Source organism: Brugia malayi, assembly GCF_000002995.4.
Source record: "Brugia malayi strain FR3 genome assembly, contig: Bm_v4_Chr3_scaffold_001, whole genome shotgun sequence".
Taxonomy (NCBI): Eukaryota; Metazoa; Nematoda; class Chromadorea; order Rhabditida; family Onchocercidae; genus Brugia; species Brugia malayi.
Genome location: NW_025062477.1, coordinates 1,407,986 through 1,424,413, shown reverse-complemented (window position 1 = coordinate 1,424,413; position 16,428 = coordinate 1,407,986). Strand labels below are relative to the sequence as shown.

The 16,428-nt window shown below is 27.1% G+C and overlaps 6 protein-coding genes across 10 annotated transcripts, besides 2 other annotated features; 5 read left to right on the top strand and 1 right to left on the bottom strand.

Annotated features, from left to right (window-relative positions):
* Positions 1-273: 273 nt before the first annotated feature.
* Bma-hxk-1.2 lies at positions 274-1,911 on the bottom strand (the record flags this gene model as incomplete). 3 transcript variants are annotated; one of them, XM_043079665.1, is made up of 5 exons in its annotated part: positions 274-541; positions 743-837; positions 982-1,085; positions 1,221-1,397; positions 1,680-1,911. In XM_043079665.1, 5 exons carry the CDS (start codon positions 1,909-1,911, stop codon positions 274-276), a joined length of 876 nt encoding a protein of 291 aa, XP_042935599.1. The 3 variants fall into 3 exon arrangements, with proteins under 3 accessions (XP_042935599.1, XP_042935600.1, XP_042935598.1); XM_043079666.1 differs by having other exon boundaries at positions 1,221-1,390; positions 1,680-1,735; XM_043079664.1 differs by lacking the exon at positions 1,221-1,397.
* Positions 1,912-3,265: 1,354 nt separating this feature from the next.
* Positions 3,266-4,820, top strand: Bm8518 (Uncharacterized protein; the record flags this gene model as incomplete). The annotated part of the gene is made up of 4 exons (XM_043079663.1): positions 3,266-3,273; positions 3,433-3,526; positions 3,792-3,973; positions 4,424-4,820. The coding sequence occupies 4 exons, from the start codon at positions 3,266-3,268 to the stop codon at positions 4,818-4,820; spliced, it is 681 nt and encodes a 226-aa protein (XP_042935597.1).
* Positions 4,821-6,803: 1,983 nt separating this feature from the next.
* Positions 6,804-6,815: a sequence feature (Short protein (BM_BM14679, VIO95309.1) was converted to a misc_feature.).
* Positions 6,816-7,188: 373 nt separating this feature from the next.
* Positions 7,189-7,245: a sequence feature (Short protein (BM_BM14679, VIO95309.1) was converted to a misc_feature.).
* A 788-nt stretch (positions 7,246-8,033) lies between these two features.
* Bm2075 lies at positions 8,034-10,238 on the top strand (the record flags this gene model as incomplete). Of its 3 annotated transcripts, none has more annotated exons than XM_043079660.1 (6): positions 8,034-8,270; positions 8,385-8,586; positions 8,753-8,913; positions 9,122-9,271; positions 9,650-9,841; positions 10,098-10,238. In XM_043079660.1, 6 exons carry the CDS (start codon positions 8,034-8,036, stop codon positions 10,236-10,238), a joined length of 1,083 nt encoding a protein of 360 aa, XP_042935594.1. The 3 variants fall into 3 exon arrangements, with proteins under 3 accessions (XP_042935594.1, XP_042935595.1, XP_042935596.1); XM_043079661.1 differs by having other exon boundaries at positions 8,082-8,270; XM_043079662.1 differs by lacking the exon at positions 8,034-8,270 and having other exon boundaries at positions 8,484-8,586.
* A 675-nt stretch (positions 10,239-10,913) lies between these two features.
* Bma-pfd-1 (KE2 family protein) lies at positions 10,914-12,176 on the top strand (the record flags this gene model as incomplete). The annotated part of the gene is made up of 4 exons (XM_043079659.1): positions 10,914-10,946; positions 11,224-11,307; positions 11,558-11,689; positions 12,063-12,176. The coding sequence occupies 4 exons, from the start codon at positions 10,914-10,916 to the stop codon at positions 12,174-12,176; spliced, it is 363 nt and encodes a 120-aa protein (XP_042935593.1).
* Positions 12,177-12,914: 738 nt separating this feature from the next.
* Bma-rpb-10 (DNA-directed RNA polymerase II 7.6 kDa polypeptide, putative) lies at positions 12,915-13,351 on the top strand (the record flags this gene model as incomplete). The annotated part of the gene is made up of 2 exons (XM_001891525.2): positions 12,915-13,008; positions 13,242-13,351. 2 exons carry the CDS (start codon positions 12,915-12,917, stop codon positions 13,349-13,351), a joined length of 204 nt encoding a protein of 67 aa, XP_001891560.1.
* A 1,709-nt stretch (positions 13,352-15,060) lies between these two features.
* On the top strand, positions 15,061-15,789 carry Bm7178 (LITAF-like protein, putative; the record flags this gene model as incomplete). Its single annotated transcript, XM_001891526.1, has 2 exons — positions 15,061-15,321; positions 15,592-15,789. 2 exons carry the CDS (start codon positions 15,061-15,063, stop codon positions 15,787-15,789), a joined length of 459 nt encoding a protein of 152 aa, XP_001891561.1.
* Between the last annotated feature and the right edge of the window lie 639 nt (positions 15,790-16,428).

The following is a 16,428-nucleotide window of genomic DNA, read 5'->3' as shown; positions in this document are numbered from 1 at the left end:
TAGTGTGATAATTATATTTCTTGTATATTTCATGTCAAGTACATGCTGTGACAAATGGCACTCTTTCAAATTTATTCCATATTATTGCAAAATTTTTGAAATAATATTTATTCAAATAATAATAATTCCATACACATATCAAAACGTTTAATTTATGTTTTAAAAAATTTATATTTTTTAAACACAAAAATTTCTTACTTAAATTTCATTTCTGCAATCGATAAATATATATTTAATAATGACTTGCAGCAATAATTTATGCTAATTAATCAATTAATTTATTTTGCTCATTTCACGTGCTTCACGTTTAATACGTCTTGCTACAGCAGCAACTAATGCTGCACCACGTCCACTTCCATCTTCCGATAACATTAATTGATATTCTAAATTTTTTGGCAATAATTGATCAATTTTTTGATCCATAATTCTAGCAAAATGTGGATGAAAACGAAATAATGATCCATCAATGCCAACTGTAACATATGGTTTCTGTAAACGATTCAATAAACAGGTAATTCCAGCTGCTGTAAGATGTGCTGCTCTGAAATTTTGATCTTTTTTTTTTTTTTTTTCAAAATTAAATTATCAATTAAAATTTTCAACAAAATTTTATCCCATTAATACTCACATTCTTATTTCACATCAATATTTCTTTCTTTTTTTTTTTTTTTTTCCCTCTCCACTCTCCCCAGAATTTTTATTTTTTTTTTAAATTTATTATAAAAAAAAAAAAATTTCAAACCTTGTACTAATCACTGAACAAACATAAGCAACAATTTCACAATCTTGAATTGTAATATTTTCCACACCAATATCTTCCAAAATTTGCATTGTTTTCTGATAAAATTTACCACTATCATCTTGTTCAGCTTCAATTTCTGATACATATTTTGTTGGGAAGCAATGTGGTTGAGATATTGAATCATAATCACCGTTAAATAATAACTTTTCTTTAGCCAGATATGCTAATACATAACGTACCAATTCACCCATATACATTCCAGAGATCATTTTTTCAAATATATGAAAACCTGGATTAATTGTTCGTTCATCCACCTGTGAATCATAAATTGTTCGAATGAAATCTAAACATCCATCATCACCAAATGCGCCCCATTCCATATTAATAATCATTTCTTTTGGATATTTATCATCATGGAATTTGAATTTTTTAAATTTTGGACAATTTGATAGTTTTTCCATGTAACAAGCATTGGTACCAGTTCCAAGAATTACACCAATTTGACAGGTATTTTCTTTGAATGCGCATGCCATTAAGGTACCAACTGTATCATTTAGTAATGCTTCAATGTCTATATCTATATCTTTACGTCGGTTACACGCATCACGTAAGAATTGAACGACATCTTTACCTTGTACGCCACTTGCGCTAAAACCTTTACTCCAATGCATCAATATTCCGGATGTTAAACCTTCCTGTGATACAGGAAATGAAAATGTGAAACCAAGTGGTAATTTATTTGCACCTTTAAGATCATTATCCTCCATAAAATTAGCCAAACATGCAGCAATATGATCGAAAAGCATAATTCCGGTACCTTTCATTACACTATCTGGTACACCATAAATTTTTCCAGTAATTTCAGCTTCGGTACCACTTAAACGTATAAGTAAAACACGAAAATTGGTACCACCTAAATCCAACGCTAAATAATCACCTTTTTCGGTACCATTTGGTATAGCTCGTACAAATGATGGTAGCATTTTCAAACATGATTTCACGTCAGGTTGATCACTTAATCCTTTCTCCATTTTATGATGCATTTCTTGCATTACACGTCTTAATTGATCGTCAGATAATATTAATGGTTTGCAAAATTGTTCAATTTTTTCAAATTGATTACTATTTCTTTGACCATAAAATAATATTTTATGAGTCATATTTCTCATTTAATCCTGAAAAATTATTTAAATTGAAAAAAAAAAAAGTTTGAAAATTAAAAAAAAAAATTGAATGATATCAAAAGAAATTAACTAATTTTTTCATTTTTCATTTAATACATTTCATTTTTTTTTTTTTTTTTTTTTTTTTGAGTGAATAAATAAATTTAACAAATAGAACTAACCACACTTCTATAGAAAAATAAGAAAAATAAATCAATTTTCCAATATTTTTTTTTTTTTGTATTTTCTTTTGATAATCAAAAATTTGCATATTTGATAATCAAAAAAATTTGCATATATAGAATTTATAAATTTCAAAAATAAAATTATTAAATTAAGTACTCCAAATCTATTTTGCATTTTTTGTTAAGCTAAGAAATATTTGCAGTATGGCGAATTTTAATTTAAATAATATTCCATATGAAGTGGAAATTTATTTTGATACTGAAATAAGTAATTTAAATTATTTACTTAAAATTTTTTTTTTTATTGATTAATGTGGAATGTGGAGAAAAAAAAAAGAATTTTGAATTTGCAAGCGAATTTTATATAAATAATGAGAAAATAGTTTGTGATGAGATTCAGAGAAAAATTAAAAAATGATTAAATATGAAATATAAAATATGTATAAAATACGAAAAAAAAAAGTATTAAAACATAAAAGCATTAAAAATGTGAAAATTCTTTTTTTCGAAGAATTAAATAAATTTTTCAACTTTTTTTTTCTTTGATCAATTTTTGATCATTAACAATGATCTTAGAGATTGGAATTAAGCAAAATATTTATTGATTTATTGATCTTTAGTTTTACTCCAAAGATACAAAGCCATTTATTTTGAAAAAATGAAATGTATTTATTATTTATAAATATATATATATAATTATTTATTTATTATATATTTATTATAAAATGAAATGTACATATTGGTAAATGAAATTTAAAAGATGCTGGAAAAAATGAATAAAAATTGGTGTAAATAAAAAATTTATTTATAAAAATTTATTTTTTTTTTTTTGATCTTCCTTCATTTTGATTTTTAAAAATTTTTTCTTTCTTTTATTTTAAAAATTTTTTTTTTCTTTTTAAATATTTTTCACTTATTTATTTTTTTTTTCACTTTATCTCTTCTTGCTTTTCTTTTTTCATTTATTAAATATTATCTACATTTCTTTGTCAAGATCAAAAAAAAAGCCGATAGGATCAAAAACAACAACAAAAAAAAAAATTTATTAATCTTTAAAATTGAAAAAATTATTAAAATTTTTTTACATTTTACAAAAAAAAATTAGATAATCTCGTAGTTTGATATATAAGCTCTATATTTTTAAATTCATTTTAATCTTCTACTATTTTTCAATCATGGCCGGGTTAGTTTAATTTTTGTCTCATTCATTTAATCAATATCATTTTTATTATTGTATGGATGTTTTGGTGATAGGAACAATTTAAAAAATATAAATGGAAATTAAATTTATCATTTAATTTATCATTTATCACAAATTTATCATTTAATTTCTTTATTACAGCATAAAGAAATATTACGAACATTCGGCTAAACCTTCAGCTCAACTAAATCAATCAGTAAAATGTCCAAAACTATATGGCATTGTTGAATTTGAAGTAAAAAATAATAAATTTAAATAACTGAAGCAAAATTTTTTTTTTTTGTAAATTCGAAGTAAAAAATAATAAATTTAAACAATTGAAAAAAAATTTTTTTTTTTCTTCATTAAGTCTTAGGAAAATTTTTTTCCTCAAAATTATTGATATCATTAATGATAAGAAAAGATATAAAAGAGATATCACAGTGTGTCACTTTTGAAATTTTACTACTTTTTAAATTAATCATAATAATCAATGATTGCTATCACTGATACATTTATAGATTGAAGTAACAGAATTGCTAGAAAATATTTCGATTGCTCTACATTATTTACAAAAGATTGACTTACTTTGTGCCACCAATAACGAATTGCAAATTTTTCAAAATGATATTGCAGCATTAATTGTTGCAGTAACAAATCTCAAATATAAAATACAGAAAGCATTCAAAGATATTACTTTTCAGTAAAAAAAATTTCGCAAAAATTTCTTCTTTTTTTTTTTTTTAATTTACAAATTTTTAAAATTATTATTATTGTATCATAGAATAAATAATTGGATTATTTGATTATTTTAAAAATTATTATATCAAGTAATTTGATTATTTAATTAATTATATCTATTTAATTGTTTAATTAAAAGTTTATTAATTAATTTTTTTTTTTTTTTTGTTGCTTTTTTAAAATATAATTTTAGGGAAGGATATTACTTTTCAGTAAAAAAATTTTGCAAAAATTTCTTCTTTTTTTTTTTTAATTTACAAAATTTTTAGAATGACTATTATATCATAGAATAAATAGTTGTATTATTTGATTATTTTAAAAATTATTACACCAAGTAATTTAATTAATTATATCTATTTAATTGTTTAATTAAAAATTTATTAATTTCTTTTTTAAAATATAATAATTTTAGGGAAGATATGCATTGTTTAGCATCAAGTAAAGAAAGTATTCATGGATTAAATTCACGAGAAATATCTGATAAAACATGGCGTAACATTCATCAATCAAAAGAATTCGATGAAATACAAAATGATTCAATGATATTTCATCGTCGTTTTGCAGCTGGTTCTTGCATATTACAGAAAAAAATACGACAAAATGATAAAAAACAGAAATCCAGAAAAACTGATCCGGTTCTGTTTGAAAAGAAGATTAATCAACATTCCGGACAAATTGGTTCGAAATTAAAACAATTGGCAAAATTGCCAAGCTATGATGTTTCGTATAATTCAGAGATTTTACATTCATCAAATGAACAAAATGTTAAAAAAAAATGCAATGAATTAAAAAAGAAAACAAAAATTTGAAAGATGTAAAAATTTCTGATTCAAATGAATTTTTTGAAATAAATCAATCGACTAAATGTGAAGGTTTTTACTGATTATGAAAAATAAAATAAACGAATATTTTAAATTAAAAAAAAAAAAAAAAAAAAAAAAGGTATGTGTTCAAATAGAATGTGAAAAGTTTCAAATTAAAGTATTTTTTTTAAGACTATATGTTTTAATCCAAAATACTTAATATAAAGTTTAAATTCTTAAGAATTTCATTAAGCTGAATTAAGCTTTTAGAGATATCTCTTTATTTATTTATTTATTTTTAAATCAAAATAAATTGAATATTAATAGATGTATAATTATCAAGTAATCCAATACATCAATCTACAAATGTTAAACTTCATATCATTAAATTTCTTTGAAGTTTTCTTGCTTCATTTTATTTATACTTTGAAATCTCATAGTAATAATATTTTATAAAAGATCACAAAACTTACTGCTAACTAAAATAAAAGATCAAAAAATTTTTTTTTCTTTGATTTTTTATAACAAATTTTGCAATAAAATATGATACGCAATAAAAATATGCAAAAAAAAAAAAAAATGAAATATATACTTTTATTTGGAGAAAAGTGGACAATCACAAATGGTTGAAATGAGAATAAAAGTTGCTAGGAGGAAAAGTTTCAAAAAAAAAAAAAAATGTAAATTTCAAAGTAATCAAAGAATGTTTGTTAAAAGTTTAATTTGCATTTAATTTGTCTTATCATTGGGGTCAACTGATAAAATAAAATAATTTAGAATCTTTGCATTATTGCATCATAAAATTATTTTAACATCCATTTGCAACGATTAAAATATAAAATGTTCAACTTTGAAAGTTCAAAATTAATTAATAATTATTTAAAAAATCTTATTAATTAAGAAAATCGTTAATTAATATAATACAATTGATTGCATCAAATATTAGCTCGTAATTAATTAAATAATTTTGAGACAAATTTTTATTCAAATTTCAATGCAAGAAATAAACTTTTAAGCTGAAACAGAATAATTTACATTTATTAATTCAATATTTCATGCAGATATCATAGCTTTAATTGATGGCAATTTTAAGTTTCAAATAATAATTTGTAGATTTTCATTGTGCCTACAATAATTGAATTATGAAAAACAAAAAAAAAAAAAAAAAAAAAAGAAAGAGGAAAAAAACTTTTATAAAGATTATTTAATTAATTTCAAAGTTTCAATTTGCTCGAATTAGTTTGTGAATGCGTAGCTATCTCTTATGAATTTAATTAATACTTGTTATACAAATATATTAAATTTTACTTTCATATCACAAAACAATGTTATCCTTTAAGATTAAATTAAATTAAATAAAATAGAGAAAGATTTAGTGAAATGATAATGAATACTTTTATATTTCGAAAATCTTTGAGACATATGATGTTATCATTGAATTTCATTGCAAATAACACATTATTTTAACACTTCTTACGTATTTTTTAAATCATGTTTGTATTAGGAAAAAATTTCGTAAAATTTTAAATTTATTTTCAGTGAATTTTTCGCTGGTTTTTTGACAGAAAAACATTTATTGCAAAAATTGAACTTTTGTTACTTACATTTTTATTTATTAAAAATAATTAAAATAGATTTTGAGTTGCAACAAATTCAAATAATCCTAGCAGAGAAGTCGGTAAGAGGTAGAAAAGCACGTTTGTTATTATAGGCTGCAGTTCTTTCCGTTAGTGTGGGTCCCTTCAGTGCGGCGGGTGGAATGATGAGTCGTGAGTTGGCAGGTTGAGTGTTACGGGTTGCGGGTTGACTCGAAATCGTGTATTTTTGACCGATTCATTACTATCCGTTACAAAACAAGAGTAGCATAGGCCAGTCTTTATCGTTGTTTGTTTTCAGGACAATCTTCGGTATCATTCAGATTTACTTGATCTGAAAACTGTGCGCTCTTTCTGCTTCAGTATTGATTGCTAGGAGAGAAGTAGCGTAAAAATGAGAGACAAGGTTTGATTTTTTTTTTTTTTTGTTTTCGTTCAGCGAGTTCTAATATTTAGACCTTGCAGCTGCATAAGATATAATGAGGTTTTGTTAATGTAAGCGAGAGTTTCTATATAACTTGTCAAACTTCTTGCTGCTGCTTTATCGCGGTTTATTTTGCAACTTCCTGGACACTTTTTAAAGCTAGAACAGATGGGTGTATTAACCTGATTTTTAACGGTGCCTTTAATTCTAAGTTTCCATTTATGCAAATGTAGAATACAGTGGGAAGATTATTTGTTTAGAATTATTGGTTTGGAATCTGAGACTGCGGTAGCCTTGTGAAGTGATGTTTTTTGGAGAAACTTTAATTAATTGGCTTAATCACGTTTACTTTTAGTGGCGTAAAAAGCGTATGCGTCGGCTGAAGCGTAAGCGAAGGCAAGCGAAGAAGTGATTAATGTTGGAAGTGGGGGAAGGAGGCCCTGAAATATTCTGTGGATTGCAGTCAGCTTCAGTTTAAATCTGGATCTTCGGATAACTTCCATTCTGCTCATCTTTTTGAAATAATGTTGTTGTAGCTGTACCTATTTTATGCAAGGAAGCAGTAAAAGGATTTAAACGTAATTTGTTACAGTGGTAAAGCAAAATTATTTCTCAGAGCACTTAGGTTTCTAATTAATTCAACTTTGCATATAATCAAATAGGACTTGACCACATTATCTGGGAGGTGAACTTTATCAGTCAATCTCGTCGTTGTTCTTTGCTCCTCAGTTTTTTGCTCTTTCTTATGGTTGTTTTTATATTGCTAACGTTACACTTGACAGAAGTTTCTACTGTTGTCGCTAAAATAAAATATCTATCCTAGCCATTTTGTTACATGAACGTACATTCCATGTAATACATATATCGTATATTTGCATATATGTTGGAGCTACAGTTCTGAAATGGTACAGGAATGATCATGGGAGATGCAGTAACATATATTTTGTGATGTAGATATTTTGCAAAGTGTCCGTCTAAATGAGAGACATTTCTGGTAGCAGTAAGTGGATTGTAGATTGAGAAGCAGTGGATGGAACAGGAAGTAACAAGAGATCTCTTGAATGAAGTGTTAGAGCGATATTTTAGGTCGGTGTGGTTGTATAAAAACGTGGGATAAAGCGCAAAAGTCGTGATCTCTTATCATTTGAAGAAAGTTGAACGTAGCTATTTCGTTGTTTTCGTCGTGATAAAGCACAATGGATGATCGAAACAGTAGGGAAGAGTGAAGTCCGTTTCATTTTCCGAAAGATGAGTGAACAAGCAATAAAACCAGTGGCTGTGGGTGTTGTTGTTAACGTAGATCTGGGAATGAATTATGGTATTATTCATGCGAAAGGTTATGGACGCGTACTTATTATGCGCAATTTCGATAAGGATTTGGTACAATTAAGCAACTGGCTTTCAGTTGAAGTTGAACAGAATACGGATCCTGTTCTGGTAAGTGAAGGTATAACACTGATCAGTGGAGATTACTGCATAGTTGGCTTTTGTATTTGTAAACTAGGATGAAAACTTATTGAAATTGACGGTTGTCAACAGTTATCATTTCAGACATTTGAACGTATCTATTGTAATTTTATTGATGCCGGAAAACCAAAAGCTATCGATGAACCATTGCCCACAGCCACATCACTCTCTAAAACGGGTACAATGAATTTACGTATCCAAACACCGGTGTTCATAGGGAATGTCACATTTGGAAGTAGCATTGGACTGAGCCCATATTTGGGTCGCGTTTATTTGAATAAAAATCGTTAGTTATCAATTTTTGTATGTTCATTATATTCATTATCTAAATGACAAACTTTAATGTTGTTGATTTTTAATCATAATTGAATCATTTCATTCATTCTAAACCTAGGATGGTTTAACGGCAGTAAGTAACTTTTTTTCCATGTATTAGTTGATATTTTTTGCAGTTTGTAAAAAGTTTAATGCAAGTCCACTTACTTGGGTATATTGTGGTGTTATATCAGTTGCGGCATGCGAAGCTAACTTCAATTCGTTCTGGGAGGCTCGGACTGCTAGGCGTGAAGATTGCGACGATCCAAAATTTGCCCAAAGCATCAGAAGATGCCTGGTAAGATGGGTTGAAGCTTTTCGGTAATTTTTCCACATGTTTAGATAGTAAGAAAAATTGATGTCAAAAATTACATACGTATTTGACTGCTAGCGCTTTTAAATTTCCACTGCTCCTTTTTTATGCAGAAAGAATTGATAGTAATTCATTGGGGATAAATTAATCGTAAAATGATGTATACTGATGTTGCATTCATTTCTATTTTCAGGGCCGATTTCATTCTTTCAATGAAAAGAACATTTGTATTTTACAATTGTTTGATAGAAATGATAAAGACAAAGGCTTTGCATATGTTCATTCATTTGATTTTGCTCATATTATTCGTGAACAAGACTTGAAGAAAGCGAAGGCCATTCAGGTAAAATATTCTAATATCAATGACATTGTAAGATTTTGACAAAAGATCGTAACGATTTGGCAATAATGAAATATAGTTGAACATGTTTTTGGGATTTATTAACAATCGATAAATCACTGCAGCTCGGATCATCGACAACCTAACCAGTTGGTGACTTGATCGGATAGAAAATTAGTTTAGCAGCTAACGCTATCGTTTTATATATATATATATATATATATATATATATTTTATATATATATATATGCTTAATCTTGCACTGAATGTTGAAACATTCCAGCGCTCGTAATGATTTATGAAGGAGATTATATTATCAGCTTCGAAGACAGTAATTAAAAAATCATTTTTTTTTTTGATTAGTCATTTTTATCTTTTTAGGTTTACGTTGCTGCACAACTCTTGTATTTTCCTGATTATCCTGTTCTTGCATGTTATGCACGTGTCATTGATGATGGCTTGCAAGATGTACCGGTTGAAACGGTGGAGGAGAAACTTGCCATGCTTGATATATCTGTTACGGACAACAGCAGTGATGTCGGAAGCAGTAAACCGAAGGCTCTTGAGGATGCGGTGAGGAAGAACATAAGCTTGTTTTTTCATTTCTTATCTTTTTGAATTCGAGCTAGATGTACCTTGCATTTTTAAAAAAGTCTCGCTCTTATTATTTTGATTTTTCGAAGTTTGAATTGGCTGAAACAATTATTTGTTGATTTCATTACTTTTCTCGAAAGTTATATGGAATCGAAGAAAGAGATTTCAAGGCTGGAAATCAATAAATTTTTCTCTTTATATTTTGGAATTTCTTATAATGTGTTTTTGCTTTCAGCAATTAATTTGTGATGAAAATTGTGAAACAATTGACTTCATCAGCAAGCTGTTGGCATATCAGTCGGTGGCCAAAAATATCAAGAAGGTCGATCCAGTTCTTTTTAATGATTTATGTGCTTTTATCACAAAATATACTTGACTTGTTTGCGTGTTTTATTATGTACTTAGTCTGAAATATATGATTTCTGAACAATTTATTGTTCATTCTAATTTTATCATAGTTCATTCTAGTATAAATAACGCTTTCAAACAAATTTGCAGGTTCACGTTTGCTTATGTGCGTACTATAAAAATATTTTTTGTATGTAAATCTTATCAATAATATTGAATGCATACTTGAGATTGTTATGCATTTGGTTATTGAAATATATTAAAATTTGTACAGGTCAGTATCTACTTTTTGGTCATTTATGTGGGTAATTTTGTTTCTGATTTTGTTGTTTATTAACATTCCATGATAAATTATTGGTTCGAGTTGTTTTTTTTTTTCATAACTCTAAACTTCTAGTTCTTAACATATCGCTTGCAGCGAAATGAAATGGTCTATGTCCGTGAGATCTTATTTTTTACTGTTCAATTTTATCTACCAAAATTTATACGGCGGTTGTGCTTAAAAGATTAATTGTTTATGAGGTTTTAAAAGGATATTTAACTCAGATGAATTCTAGATTGGCTGTAAATATATTTTCGACTTTATAATTACAGCTACACGGTTAGAGGCTATTATTTTAGTTTTGTTGATTTTATTTTAAATTTATTCTTAAATTTATTGTTTCCCGTTTTTTAGATATTTGCCTTCAATTGGTCGTCAGTTATGGCAGACGACTATTCGGTACAATTAAAAAAGGTTTGTTCATTCCTATGTAAACGTTAGAATTCTGTCTCAAAGAAAACTGAAATTTATTGTGTATTTAGTTTTTTGCTAAGCATTATCTCATATTTGAGTGCGATATGTTAACAGAGAAAATGAATGTTTATTCTACAGCGATAGTAAAAAAAAACAGTAGAAGTGTCGCACCGTGCTGTTTATTTTTGATCATAATAAATGTCATGTTCACCATCATTCATTAATTTTTTTAGAATTCTTTTTTTCTTATTTAATCATTTCTCACTTTTAATTTTAGGCGTTCAGAGAGTTACAGACCAAAGTGGCTGATACAAATCGCCGTTTACAACTTGGTGATTCATTAAAGAAGCAACAGGAGCAGGTATTTTGCCATTACTTTACATAAAGAATTGTGTGATTTGAAAGTCAAGATTTATGTAACAACAGATTTTTGATTTATAGTGCTTCACGGATAACGTTTAGTCAAGACCGAATTTTGTTTTTTTTTTTTTTTTTTTTTTTTTTTTTTTTTTTTTTTTTTGCAACTTATTAAACCTAATTAGTTACTGCCTCAATATTAAGACAGCAGTTAACTACAACTGAAAAGTCATATTTTGCTTTACGACTTCTAGAATCGACGAATAGCAGAGCTAACCAAGGCACAGCTTTTGGAGTTAGACAAGAATACGCCTGTATATATGAGTATTGGGCGAATGTTTGCCAAAGGAACCGTAGAATCAGAGATCATACGACATGAACAAGAAGTAAGCTGAAAGTTGAAGATTTTATCACATTTGGATTGAAAAATTTCTTCCTTATATTTTTATTGAGGTGAAATTAGAAATAACCAATAATGAATTGTTTCATCACGTTGAAAAGTGATGCATGATTTTTCTAGAACTGCGTAATATTAAGCATATCAATCTGTTGTTTGTTATTTTCTCTTTATAACAGTGTCAGCTATATCTTAGCTCGAAGTACTGAATTAAACTTTAACTCTTTTTTCTTTCACTCATTGTTAGGCTTTTATTAAAGGAATGATTTCGGAATGTCGAACTTTATTTTTCAATATTCCAAATATTCTAATTTAAATTTTATTTTGGAGATTTTCAACTTTTTTAAAAATTTCATTTATAGATTGTGAAAGCAAAAGAAAAAATAGCTGCAATCGATCATCAAAGAAAATATCTAGAGAAAAATTTAGCCGAGTCGGAAAAGAATATTAGAGAATTAGTAGAGTCGCGACCGTGATAAATTTTATTTATATGTATATTTTGTGCCGATAATTCCTCACTTGCACTGCTTTATTAACAGTTTCAATAAAAATTTTTTCTCTTTCGTTTTTGTATTTTTTCGCAGTTTATGTCTATTCATTCCACTTCTACTTTTTTGGAATAAGGCTATTCATCTATCCTGTATTATCAACAACAATTTAGCCACATCTAGTTAGATTAGCTGAAATGTTAGGTTTTATGACAAACATTTAGCAAAGATTGAGATTGCGAAGTTTGTCTCAGAAAATGAATCTTGTTTAAGATCAGTTTTTTGTTATGCTCTGTACCTAGTTGTGTCTAACTGATCTCCTGATTTGATTAGACAGATTTTAGATTTAATCATTCTGACTGTAAACAATTTATAAGTTATGCAAAATCGTAAGCTTTACAATTTAAATTCTTACGTTGTTGATAATCTGGAATATTTACAAGTAACTTTGAAGTTATCTTTTGTCGGACTATGTATAGATCTGTTTTGTTCCTAGAAATTGAGTTAACTTCAGTAGAATAAGTGAGACTTATTCTAAGGGTCGAAAGTTATTTTATGTTTTCGACAACTTCGTGGTCACTGAGTATTATATTACGAGCTATCATCAGAGGAACATTGCACTGAGGGAGTTTTTCTCTTAGCTGAAAGCTTGTTTTACTTTCTTTGAATTGTTTGACGTTTCACGTCTTAAACTTGTTTTATAGAATTGTTCTGAGAAGGAGCAAAATGATTATACCGATACGTTGCTTCACTTGTGGTAAAGTTATTGGTAACAAATGGGATGCTTATCTCGGATTACTTCAAGCAGAATATTCGGAAGGCTAGTAATTTGTCGATTTTTAGATTTCAATCTAAATTTAATGTGTCAATGGATAGTCTTTATTCATTGGTAAATTCATATCTGATTACGAAATGAAATTTGTTTCAGAATTCGAAGTTGAGAATTAAAATCAGCAAAGTTTTATACTGCAATTATTATGAGGCATTTAAACGGAGATATTGCTTATAAGTGCTTTAGTAATATCAAGAGATGATTTTTTGTTTTAATTTCAGGTGATGCTCTCGATGCATTAAATTTACGCCGCTACTGTTGCCGAAGAATGCTTCTGTCACATGTCGATTTAATTGTCAAATTGCTTGATTATCATCCGTTGGAAAAGTGATTACACTTTCACATTATTACTCACTTATTATGCCTTTTTTTAATATTTTTAAAAAGAAATTGTTACAAAGTTGTTACAAAGATATGGGACCTTCCCTGTTCAGTACCCTCTTCATTATCTATTACTATTACTGTTTCATAAGTTTGTGATGATTAGCTGCAGTACATGTGAATATTTTTCAAAGTTAATACAAATAAAGGTTTTCCAATTCATACTTGTAATTATTTGATCAATTTTTTTGTTTTTCAGAAGTACTCTTCGTGGCTTACATATATTAGTATTCGTGTTGGAGTAACATTACTACCTCGATTTTAAGATCTTTTTTCCAGTATAATATTTTGTCAAAATAAGTGAAACCAGCCCAAATGTTTAACTACATTTCTTTTATTTATTTGTTTAGGTTTAGAAGATAACTTGTAAACTATTGTCTGACTCACCTGAAAAAAAAATGTGCTAATTAATTTTACAACATAAGTTGAATTCAGGATTAACATTGACATATGTTAAAATTATGTTTATAAAATATAGGAATAATTATTACTGATCTTTCTTACTTCTTTCTCCCTCTCTCTCTCTCTCTCTCTCTCTCTCACACACACACACACCATGGCATATACTCTACTATTTCAAGTGTATGTCTAATTGTAATGATTCTTAAAATTTTTTTTCTTAAAATTTCAAAACTATATTCTTATAACTTTGTTATTAGTGTCTGTCATAGGTGAGAACAGGTAACAAATTGAAATTACATGCACTAATTTGCTAATCAGTTTATGTAACCTTATTTATAATTCGATTGAAAAATTTACACTTTTTTTTATTTATTAAAAAATTGAGACTTGAGCAGTTTATTTGTATGTGGAAGATAGATCAGTAATAAAGTACTGATTTAAAATGATCATATAGTTTAGGTCATCAGATATTCTGTTTCTGTTAATAAATTTGATTGCAACTTGACTGCATAGTCACTTTAAAACAAAAATTAAAAATAATGGATTATTTTTACTAACTAAACTGTATATATAATATATATATATATATATAATCGTTTTAGTTTCTTTTCTCTCACTTTTTTTTAAAATTCTTTGACATTGTTTTTCTTTGCTTTTTTGACATTTTTTTGAAAGTTTTTTTTTAAATTATGTGAAATTGTTGATTCGCTGAATAAGTTAGTTAATTGATAGAAATTAAATGGTTTAAGTGATCAATGAAATGAATTGTGTGCTAAAGCAGAAGGAAATACAAAAATAATTATTGAAAACTTTTCAAATTCATTTACCAGTTTTGCTTTTCTGTTGCGGAATCTCATCAATTATTATTGAGCAGAAAATTTTTTCAGAAGAAGAAGAGAAGAGCTGCTCTCATTTGTGCTACACTGTAGTGATCTAAACTTGTCATAGGCTTAATTTGCACTGCTTATCAATCTATGATAGCTATTTCTAAACTAAAAATATAAGTAAACATTACATTTTAGATTAAACAATTCAAGAGATATACATATATCAGAAATTTAATGAGTTCTGAAATCTGATGAAAACATATTTTATCAAGTTTTTTTTTTTTTTTTTTCATTTTACAATTTTGCATTATTCTTGAATTATGTGATATGTTAACTTTTTTTATTTATCAATTTTAACTTATGTATTTTAGACTAATTTCTTGGTGATTGAATTTTGGTGAGTTTATTGTTCACTAATGTTCGTTTCATAATGTTTGCTGGCGATTATCCTCCACCAAAATACGAAGAAATTCATAACACTGATAATAGCAATTCTACTAACACTGATATCACTAGTATTTCTTCATGTCCTGCACCATTACCATCTTTAGCAGCAACAAATATAACTAATACTGATGAAAATGTTGCTACTACTACTACTACTACTACGCCATTCCGTGTTAATTTAATTTCCTCAACTACACCTATTTTTGGACCAAATCCGATTGAAACCGATTGTCCATATTGTCAGGTTTGTAGTTTTTTTTGCAAAAAAAAAAAAAAAAATTGTAAATTTTTAATAAAATTTAAAAATTATATGCTGATCTGAAATTTTCAGATTAGGAAATTAGATTTTATAATTGCTATTGTTATTGCATTTTACTTATGCTTAATTATTATTTAATATTATTTCTTCTATGTTAATTATTTTATCGAGCGTTTAAAAATGCTTAAAAGACAAAGCAAATTATTATATGATTTGTTTGAAATTTTCGTTGAAAAATTAATCATTTTGAAATAGGCACATGTTGTAACATCAATACAAAGGATAGTTGGTGCGCTTCCATGGATTGTTATGGGAATATGCTTTCTACTTGGTTTTTTTCTACTTCTTCCATGGTGCCTTTGTTGTATTCCGTTCTACCTGGATAATTGTCAGGATGTCATCCATTCATGTCCATCCTGCAAACGAAACCTTGGACGTTTCACTAGGGTATAAAAATATTGTGATCAATACTTCTAATTATATACATTTTAATGGTTTGCAATTCAGTTATGTTTATTTATGGTTAGTTTTTGGTCATGAAATTTTAGCAACAAAATAATGTTCAGTTCAAACATTTATTTGCTTTTCATTATAATTATTTATTTCATTTTCTGTTATAAAATTAACTTTTTAGGCATTATTAATCTTGAAAAATTAAGTTTCTTTTTTTAAACACTATAAATATATTTTACTTCTATTATAAAATTAAATTTTTAAACACTATTAACCTTGACAACAACCCATAAGTAAAAGTATTTCGATTTCAATGAGAGTTTTTGAAGGAATTTTCCAAAGTACTGCTATATATTTTGGTGAGTACTAAACATATTATTGAAGACGATTCATAACTTTGTTTATATTCACGGATGGATTCTTCAGTTTTTATAAAAAATATGCTTTCATTTGTATCTTCTTAAGTATAATTTTTGGGCTTTTCTTTTATATCAGTTTGTAATTAGTCTTTTTTCATCTTAAACTAATTTGAGTAGTTTATATTTAATTTCTTACTTTCTTGAATTTATACAGTACGAAACTCCCAAATTTCGCTAAAATTATGTACATTTTAGAAATCTGAAGCCAGATTTGAGTAAT